General features: G+C 32.3%; 2 protein-coding genes across 2 annotated transcripts; both read left to right on the forward strand.

The window, feature by feature from the left end:
* Nucleotides 1-233: 233 nt before the first annotated feature.
* LOC130591763 (soyasapogenol B glucuronide galactosyltransferase-like) lies at nt 234-980 on the forward strand. Its single transcript, XM_057395666.1, has one exon. It carries the CDS (start codon nt 234-236, stop codon nt 978-980), a length of 747 nt encoding a protein of 248 aa, XP_057251649.1.
* A 24-nt stretch (nt 981-1004) lies between these two features.
* LOC104895661 (soyasapogenol B glucuronide galactosyltransferase) lies at nt 1005-1517 on the forward strand. Its single transcript, XM_010682227.3, has one exon. It carries the CDS (start codon nt 1005-1007, stop codon nt 1515-1517), a length of 513 nt encoding a protein of 170 aa, XP_010680529.3.
* The last annotated feature ends 9657 nt before the right edge of the window (nt 1518-11174 follow it).

Below are 11174 nucleotides of genomic sequence, written 5' to 3' on the forward strand. Positions count from 1 at the left end.
TCGACAAAACTGACCTGAAAACATAAAATCAACAAGAAAACACAAAAAAAAAAAAAGATGGAGTCAGAAAGTGAAAGTCCATTGAAATTCATCTTCCTCCCATTTCCAACACCAGGCCACATGCTTTATATGGCAGACCTTGCCATAACTTTAGCTTCTCATGGTGTTGAATGCCACATTATCACCACCCCAGGAAACGCACATATATTTCAAACCTCCGCAACAACCCACCTATGACAGTCCATACCCTCAACTTACAAAGGCCATCTGTAGGCCCTGATGCCGGCGTCGAAAACTTCCGCTCTGCAACCTCTAATGAGATGAGAGCCAATCTATATCACGCCATTTCTATGCTTCGTAAACCAACTGAAGATTTGATAAAAGAATTATTACCTCTAGATTGCATTATTTCAGACATGTTTTTTCCTTGGACTTCGGATTTAGCCCTTGAAATCCAAGTCCCAAGGGTAATTCATCACTCTAGCATCTTTAATACATGTTGTGCATACAGTGTTACACTCCATTATGCACCACATGAGTTAGTAGAAAAAGATGATGATACATTGCTAATCCCTTCTTTACCTCATAAAATAGAGATGAAGAAATCACAACTCCCTCAATGGGTTCGTGTTCCAAGCCAGTATACTCGTTTAATTGAAGCGGTTCGAGAGGCCGAGCTCAAGTGCTATGGTGTGTTGTCTAACACCTTTTGTGATGAGGAAAAGGAGTATGAAGAGTATTACTACAAATTAACAGGGCTCAAGATTTGGAACATTGGCCCTTATTGTCTTAGGGTTAACCGCAAAGAAGAGAATGCAGAGTCTTCTTATTGGATGGATTGCCTCAAATGGTTAGATCAAAAGAAACCCAACTCAGTGTTGTATGTTAGCTTTGGTAGCTTGACTCGATTCCCAGATGATCAGCTCCGAGAGATTGCAGCCGGGTTAGAAGCATCAGGTCATGACTTCATTTGGGTGTAAGGAAAAGAAAAAGAAGAAGAAACAATGGAGGAAGATAATGAAGGATATTTTTCAACTGAAGAATTCAGGAAAAAAGTGGAGAAAAGTAACAAGGGGTTGATAATAGAAGATTGGGCACCACAGTTATCGATCTTAGAGCACCAAGCTATAGGGGGGATGGTAACACATTGTGGGTGGAACTCGATACTAGAAGCGGTTAGCATTGGTGGAATACCACTCATAACATGGCCATTGTTTGCCGAGCAGTTTTACAATGAGAGGTTGGTGGTGGATGTGCTTAAGATTGGAGTTGCTGTAGGGGTGACTGTATGGTACAATGTAGATGAAGCTGGAAAAGAGATTATAAGCAGAGAGAAAGTGGAGCTTGCGGTTCGATTGTTAATGGATGATGGCGAAGGCGCGGCGGAGATGAAACGGAGGGCGAAGGAGCTCAGTGAGGCTGCTAGAAAATCTGTTCAAAGTGGTGGTTCATCTCAGACTAACTTAATAGCCTTCCTAGATGAGTTGAGAACAAAAACTCGTTCAAAGGTTGTGTAAAATGAAATACTTCTTTGACTTGCTTGTTCCATTACTTTTCTTGGTTCGTTAGTTTGTCATAATTCATAAAAGATTATGTCTTATAATGGTTAATGTTTGCCAACCCCAAATTATATCCTTATACATTTAAAGTATTTAAGGATAGAAATATTATCTTGTAATATAGTTGGTTAATGCTTTAGCTTGTTGTTTGAAAGTTATCTGTATAATTTCCCTATATTTCAAAAAATGCAATAATTTAAATTTTATATTTGCCAAAGTACAACTCTTGCCACTTACCTGTCTAACAATTCATTAGTAAAAATTATAAAAAGCTAATAGTCCCTCAATCATAAATTGAATGCAACAGTAAGGCTCTATTTTTTTTTGGATTAAACTGAACTGAATTAAATTTGTATAAACTGAATTGATGATGAAGTGAAATAAACTGAACTGAAGTGAAATAAACTGACTGAAGTGAAATGAATGAAAACTGTGAGAGGAGACTAACTGTACTGAACTAAAGTAAACTGAACTAAAATGAAAATGTTTGAACTGCATCGAATTGAATTGAATTTTTATTAATTCAGCAAAAAAACAGAGTCTAAAAGGACTGATCGGAAAATTTAACTTGTTTATTTATTCATTTGCTAAATGTTGCCCTGTTTTTTCCTACTAACGCCCTGTATTTTTGTATAAAAATACAAGGGCCTTTCCTTCTCTTTCCCCTCCATTCCCCATTCCCTCACTCATTCCCTTTCCATCCCCCCTCCATTCCTCCGCACTTCTTCCATTCCACCTCATTTTTCACTCTCTCTCTCATTACTTCCATTTCTTCCCATTGAAGGACTACGAGATTTAAAAAAATTTCGACAAGTTCACATTTTTCAATGACTTCAAGTTTTTTTTACCATCTCGTTATATTACGGGAAAATGCTAATGTAATTAAAAATTTACGAATAAAACTGGTAGAATGTCTTTGACATGGCGCTTCGAAAAAATTACGATACATGGGGTTTAGTGTAATCATTTTTTTGTTTGACTCTCTACTTTAGCTGATTTTATTTAGCTTCATTAGAACATCTCAGAGTAGAGTAAAATTTATCAGAAATTGACTTGAAAATGTCGAAAAAGTATCTGAGCGCCTATTTTAGGCGCCCAACCACTGGAACAGGCGCCTAAAATAGGCGCCCGAACATGTGGTCAGGCGCCTAAAATAGGCGCCCAACCCACTGGTACAGGCGCCTATTTAAGGCGCCTAACCATTGGTTCGGGCCGCTATTTTAGGCACCTGTACCTGTGGTTGGGCGCCTGTACCTATGGTTGGGCGCCTATTTTAGGCGCCTGACCACTTTTTCAGCATTTCCATTTTTCGAAAAAGTTGCACATATTGTAAACTCAAAGATTGCCGGAGGAGTGGCGGCGTGATAATGTCGTTCGACCTCCTTCTATATGTGATGAAAGAGAGTGACCGGAAAATTGACCAAAAAAGTGGTAGGAGAAGTCCTTGGATGATGAGATAGTGTGAGGAAGTATGAGAGTAAAAGAGAGTGATGATGTATGAGAGTGGGAGAGCGAGAGAGAGTGAGGAAATGTATATGTATAAATACATAAGTAGGAAAAAAATAGGGCGGCATTTAGCAAAACCTTTTATTTACCTTGTTTATCATATGCTTCTAAAACTGTACATGTGGCAAACTATTAATTTAAGTTGTAACTAATAAATAAGAAAGGTAACTATATTAATTTAAAAATATGGTATTTAGTGCAAAAGTCATAATGTATCTTCGAGAAAAGTCACTATCACGATTCTCAATCTTTCAAAATTTTTGGAGAATATAAGGACGAGAAGAAGTGGGTGTCTAAGCCATTATTTAATACTTCCTCTGTTTCCTAAATATTTACAACTGTTTGACTTTTACACTTTTCACTAACTCTACTTAATTCATTTTTGGTAACTTATAGTTAAGGAAAAACATATTCATGTGGGATCTTGTTAGATTTGTCTTTAAAAATATTTTATAAATATCTACTCTTTTTAATTTTTAATTATCGGTAATTTCAGTTATTAATGATTGAATTTATGCATTAGTAAACATAAAAGTAAAAAAGTTGCAACTAAAAAAAAACAGATAAAGTATTATAATCTTTTATCTAATTCATAAAAGATAAAGCAATAGTAAAATAGTGTAATTATCTATATAATAAATATCAAGTGGATTATATGGTTGTAGTCTTTTAGACTTGTGGTATAGGTTGGCATCTTCTTTGTTTTTAAACCAATACTAGTTGTTAACTTTAGGCGATGTACAAAGTTATCTCTATTACATAAGGGAAGGGGGGAGCAACGGTGTCCTCTTTTGAACTGACTATTTTACCCTCTTCCCTTGCATAATAGAGACTAGTTTTTTATGCACGCGATGCGTGCGATGATATTTTTAGGCTTAATTATTACTAAGTAGTAAACGAAAAGAAAATGCAAGTTAGTATTTTAAGTTCACCTCCATTTTGTGAATAAGATTCTTTGAAATACAATCAAATAGTACTCCTTCTACATTCTGTTCTTTCTTTTGCAATCATTAACTCTTTGCATTTAAGTAGCATTACAATATTACTCCCTTAGTTAAACTTATCTCTATTGAACAAAAAAAAAAAAAAATTGAGTCCATATTATCTGTTACGTTGAATTTCCAATGCAACAATATTATAATTTGGCTAATTTATACTTTGATCTACACTTGTATTTGAAACCCAGATTATAATTTGGCTAATTTATACTTTGATCCACGCTTGTATTTGAAACCCAAAATTTTAAGTGACGTGTTGTAGCCTGTAGGCACATCCTTCTAGAATTTTAACAAAAAATATTTCACTACCTTGTCCACTACTTGGCAACATCAGTATAATTCCACTACTTTTGCTATTCATTTTCTCTCTTCTCTCACTACAAATCTACAAACCATATTATCAAGGAACCTAGTTAATCAAACTATACACTATACAATAAGAAAAATCAACCTTTTCAAGTATTAAGCAAAGTAGTAGATCTAATTCATCAAAAATCCATCAGCCGTATCAACCACTTTTGAAGGAAGCAAACCAACTTCAGTTTTTTCTTGGGTCGATTTTCTAACAAAGAAATAAACGTAATTTCTTAAATCAACTTCAGTTTTTTCTTGGGTCGATTTTCTATCATCCCAAAATTTAATCCGAAAAGTATGAATCAATTTCAGTTTTTTTCCCTTGGCTAACATCTAAATTATGATTTCACAAACTTATATTGTAAATTTTCATACATAATTTGATATTGGAATTTTTTTTAAAAACAAAAATCGTTTCTTTTATCTTGTTTTCTGATTTAACATGAAAATGAATTAAATTTAAATTGTATAAAAGCCCTTTTTTCCATTTTAAAATTTTACAGTTGTCTTGGTGCTTAATTTCACTATTTGTTTTCGCAAAATAATGTAATTTTTTTTTCTGAAAATGGTTTTAGCAAATTAATTTAATTTTTTTTATGAAAATTGATTTATGCAAAAGTCGTTCGCGAAAACTTTGATTTTGGTTTTTTTTCAAAATTTATTTGTGAAAATGGTTTTTTTGCAAAAGTTATGAGGAGAATTTTTAATATTGGAATTTAAAAAAAAAAACTAAATTTGTTACTTTTATCTTCTCTCATTTCATGTGAAAATAAAAGGGTTAAATTTAAGTCCTTTTTAACTAATTGCTATCATCTCCCTTTTTTTTTGTTAGTCGCTACATAACAATTGCTATTGTTTTTTCAGCTAATTTGAAATAACTTGGAAGATTAAAAGAATTATGTACCTTTTTGGAAGTTTGCAAATCGCCGATGGACAAATGTGTGATATCCCCGTCGAAATTTTATGTTTTTTACAGATTTTTATGCATAGCGTGTATAGGTAAAGAATAATTTGTAAGTGAAATTTGTGAGTTCTAGAGAACAATGATTTGTAAGCGAATTTTGTGAATTTTTTTTTTTATGTATTTACGTCCTACTATATTAGTTTTGGTTTGTAAGTTAATTTTTAGTTTTTTGTAAAGTTTAGTGATTTGCGGGATTTCTTGAACGTGATTTAGAAAGGGATTTGTAAAGTTTCCTAACATAAGTAATTTGGGAGTGATGTTGAAATTTAATTTCCGGTAGCTTTGTTTGAGTCCTCATTTTGGTATTGATATTATTTTTGTAATTTAGTAAGGGAAAGGGGGTAAAATAGTCAGTTCAAAAGAGGACACCATAAGTTCCCCCTTCCCTTATGTAATAGAGATATTGTCTATTGATATTTCATGATTTCATTTATATCATCCACTGTTGCCTTTCCTCTGAAAAATTGACCAATTATATAATAGAGATATTCAAAGGAATAATATCTTCCAATGATATTCCTCTTTCTCATCGTCATAGTGGCCAAGAATACCTAAGGTGAATAACCACTTTGATTACTTTCCTTATCCTATTCAATTGCTTCATTTGAATCACCTGATAGGATAATCAAATACAATTCCAATACGTCTAATAATTAAATGAGAACCTTTAGATTGTAGTTGGTTTCCAGCAAACCCCTACAACCATCTCAAATTTTTAAAATATATTTATCTTCCTAAGGGGGAGCAAAAGGAATCTCAATATATACCAAAATGAGGGTCAAACAAAGCCACCGAAAATTGATTTCAACAATCACTCAGAAATCACTTATATGAGGAAACTTTACAAATCACTCATAGAATTGAGAAAATCACGTTGTAAAAATCACACAAATCACTCAAATGATCAGGAAACTTTTCAAAAACTAAAAATTAACTTACAAACTAAAACTAATATACTAGGACGTTAATACATACAAAACATTCACAAAATTCACTTACAGATCATTGTTCTCAATAACCATTCACTATTACATACTCACAAAAATTACCTATAAACACAAATATGAGAAAAACATATTGACAGTGATATCACACATTCGTCCATCGGCGATTTGCGAACTTACAAACAAGTATATAATTCTTTTATTCTTCAAAGTTATTTCACATTAGTCGACTGTTGTGTAGTTGAAAAAATGGAGATAACAGGAATTAGTTGAAAAGGGTTTTTATATAATTAGACTTAAATTTGATTCATTTTCATATAAAATATGAAAAAAAGATGTGTATGAAATTTGATTCACTTATGACACTGATGAAAAAGTACAAATTTAGCTCTTTTTTAAAAATTCCAATATAAATTTTTGCCCAAAACTTTTGCAAAATATCCATGTCCAGAAATAAATTTTGAAAAATAAAACAATATCAAACCTTTTTGCGAACAACTTTTGCAAAAACCATTTTCAGAAAAAAAAATTACATTAATTTGCCAAATCAGATTGTGTATGAAAAATTTAAAATTTCATTTCATCTATAATTGAAACTCAAAGTGTTAAAATTTAGAAAAGGAGAAAAATAAAAAATGACCATTTCATGCGAAATCAGATTGTGTATGAAAAACTTACAATTTCATTTTAAATATAATTGAAACTCAAAGTGTTAAAATTAGAAAAGGAGAAAAATTAAAATGACCATTTCATGCAAAATTAAATTGTGTATGAAAATTTTAAAATTTCATTTCAAATATAATTGAAACTCAAAGTGTGAACATTTAGAAAAGGAGAAAAAATTAAAATGATAAAAAAAATTTAAATATCAATTTGTGAAATCAGAATTTAGAAGTTAATCAAGGAAAAAAAAACTAAAATTGTCTTATACTTTTCGGTTAAAATTTTGGGATCATAGAGAAATTATTGAAATCCATATCAAAAACTATTATAAATTACAAAAATGAATAAAACCAAAAAAACGAACATGACGATATTTAGTAAAGAACGTCATATGATTATAAAAGAACATGCGCATATAAGACTTGAGAAACACAAAACTATTCAAAATCACAAAAATGAATAACAACATAAAAAGAACATGAAAGAATCTTATCCACAAAATGAAAGTGAACTTAAATACTAACTTGCATTTTCAGTTTGTTTACTACTTAGTATTAGGCATAAAAATATCATTGCACGCATCGCGTGCACAAAAGGCTAGTACTTATTTGTTAGAACTCTATGATATAATTGTTTGAATTAACAATTGGTATTTGTCACAAATAGATGACCTTTATTTTTAATTTAAGGACTGTTCTTCTCTAAGTTTATCTTTTACTTCTTTCACCATTTCATAATATAATATTTGTTTTCTTTTAAGGAGCCATATATTACAATTTTCGACCAAATATTTTTATTTATACAAAAAAAATACTCATGTAAACTCTTGTTAGATTTTCATTGATGCGTACTTACATAATATGAATTTTTTTTCATATTTTTAATTTTAAATTGAAGATATTGAAGGTCAAAGGTATATCTTAAAGACCGTGCAAAAAGAAACAAACACATCATTATAGGACTGAGGGAATACTTGATTAGAGGTGCTCATGAATTAAGGTTGACTCATATAATTTATTCGAGTTTGGTCTGAATTTTTTTAATCCGTCAACACAATTAAACTCGAATTGAAACACTTCTGAATAGCTTAAATCTTTTTTTCTATGCTATTAATATAATGTAGTTTATGTATAATATAATTGAGTTTGATATTAATAGTCAATGTTTTGCATAATACCAAACATAAACTCGAAATGAAATGACAAAAATATAGTTATGATTAAAGGGGTCTTTGGTTTAAATATTTGGAAGAAAATGGTAATATATACAATACAAACGCTCAAGGTTTATTGGTCATAAAATGGATTGGTTACTATTAGGATAGGGTTGGAAAGGACTTAAAATAATTAATTTAAAAATGATATAAGAGTTGCAATCAAACTCATGGTGGTTAATTTTGACTTGTGTGGGGAGAGAGAGTTTTAGACGATTAAATTGGCTAGACTATTTAATTCGAGATAAACAATTATGATTTTGACATATGTATACGCTTTAATAAAAGATATAAAAGTTAGTAATGATATACTTTGAAACTAAAGTGATCACTTATGTTTTCCAACTTCTATCTATTTCAAATAGTAATTGAAGTTTTTTTTAGTATTACTTTAACATCCTTACTCAAAATCGAGTTAAAAATGTACTCTTTCAATGCGAGAGGGACAATGACTTCACAATATTGGCATTCTCACCAAACACGAGATAGAACAGATAAGATTTTTTTGTTGACCAGAATAATAGATAAGATAACCAATACTAAGCTTGTTCTAAAAATGATCCCACCTTTTCTTTCTTGATAATTAAAAAAAAAGAACCCACCATTCCTTAGCCAAAACATGTTATCATTTTAGTATCCTAGATATAATTATTACTAATATGGGTGTACACCAGTTCAAGACCGAATCGGACAGGTACCGGCCGGGATTGTTTTTCCGGTCTGGTCCGGTCTTGGACCGGTTGGACCGGAATCTATATTTTTTTAAAAAATATATATCTTTTTTATTTTATTTAAATATATTTATAAATTAAAATATTAAAAATATATTTTAATAACAATAATCCTAAAGTAATAAATAGTAAGTTTTTTAATTTCTAACTTTCTATCTTTTTTTAACTTTTTTTATCATATAAACTATTTTTTACGAAGATAATAGAAATTTCAGTCCAACCGATCCATACGGGAATTTTCCGAATTTGGACCGGATAGAAAACCTGGAATCGAGAAATTTCGTCAACCGAGGATCGGACCAGAATCTTCGGTCCGGTCTAGTCCGATCCAAATTCCGGTTCGGACCGATTTGTACACACCCCTAATTACTAATAAAGAAGTGCATCAAGGTTGCTTCAAGAAAAAACATCATTGAATCTCTACACGTTCTTAAATGAAAAGTTCTTCAAGTAGACAACAGTTGTTATAGTCAAAGATCCACAATAGTGAAATAAGGCGTGGGCAATTTTAAGAATTATAAAGTATTAAACAAATACTAGAACATTCAACTATTACTTTTCCTAATACTAGTTGTTGGACCATGCGCTATCACGCACGGTCCTCCAAGATAACGAAAACGGTGGTGAATAACTAAATGCAAGTATTATCATTATGGACTACAAACAACAAGGAGATCAAGAACTATTTGTTAACAATTTCAAAGAGCTCTTCAACAACAACTCATCAGAAGGTACCATCATCTCTCCTAGCGACTCAATCCTAGACCATATGTCTAGTCTGTCGGATAGCCATATCCAATACCTTTCTAAACCATTCTCAACAAAACAAATAATCAAAGAAGCAGCCTTCAGCGCTCACCCCCTCAAATCCCAGGGCCTAGATGGTATGCCACCAATCTTCTATCAGAAAAATTGGGAGGAAGTAGGTTCAGATGTTCTAAATAATTTGAACGCTTTCCTGACAAGTGGCCACATCCCGAGAGAGCAAAATCATACATTCATCACCCTAGTGCCAAAGATCGATAGACCACAATCAATCAATGATTTCAGCCCAATAAGTCTTTGCAACTCTTCTTACAAAATAATCTCCAAAACCCTGGTCAATAGACTCAAATTCATCCTAAGAGACCTAGTAGATGAATTCCAAAACGCCTTCGTTCCATGAAGGCAAATGATGGACAACTGCTTTATCTCCCATGAGATTGTAAACTGGATAAAAAAAAAGGAAGAAAGGGGAAAACTACGCGGGCATTCTCAAGATAGACCTAAGCAAAGCTTATGATAGAATTAGGTGGGATTTCGTCCAGGCCATTTTGAGAAAGATGAACTTCCCGGAAATTTGGAGAAGCCTCCGACAATATCATATGCAGTTCTTGTTAATGGAGAAGCCTCCGACAAATTCTACCCAAGGTCAGGACTCAGGCAAGGTGATCCTCTATCTTCCTATGTCTTCATTTTGTGTATGGAAGTGCTCTCCCGACATCTTTCGAATCTCCAAGAGAAGAAAGAGATACACGGTCTGAAAGTAGCTAGAACTGCTCCACAAATTTCCCACCTTTTTTTGCAGACGATGCATTGATTTTCTTTAAAGCCAAACCTCAAAATTGTTGGGCTATAAAGAAAATCATTCACGAATTTTGCAATAAATCAGGAGAAATGGTAAACATTGACAAGTCTCACATAATTTTCAGTCCTAATACCCCTTCTACTCTCATTAGACTGATGAGAAGTTCATTAGGAGTCACCAATAAAGGGCAAATAGGATCTTAGAAGAATAACCAACTGCCTGAGTGAGATAACCTCAAAACCATAAATAAATAAGATTCTTTCTTGGAAATTCGTCAACTGCTCTCAAGCAGGAAAATTCATCCTCCTAAACACAGTCCTAACTAATCTGGCTTCCCATATCCTCTCAATCTATCTCCTGCCTAAAACAATATCAAAAAAGCTTTCCTCTATTTTTCTAAAATATTGGTGGGCGAAAAAATTTGATATAAATCCCATTTACTAGAGATCAAAAGATGTCCTAGAAAGGCATAAGCTAGATGGAGGTGTAGGGCTAAACAATATCAACCATATTAATGAAGCCCTTCTTTTCAACCAAGCTTGGAGGATCCATAAAAACAAAGACTCTCTAACTCACAGACTTTACGTGGCGAAATACAAAAATGACCCTATAAGTCTTTCCAGGATGTCAATCCCAAGGGCTGCTCTTATGCTTTTAAAAGCCTACTTACAACCT

The sequence above is a fragment of the Beta vulgaris genome, chromosome 6, assembly GCF_026745355.1.
Source record: "Beta vulgaris subsp. vulgaris cultivar EL10 chromosome 6, EL10.2, whole genome shotgun sequence".
In the NCBI taxonomy this organism is placed as follows: domain Eukaryota; kingdom Viridiplantae; phylum Streptophyta; class Magnoliopsida; order Caryophyllales; family Amaranthaceae; genus Beta; species Beta vulgaris.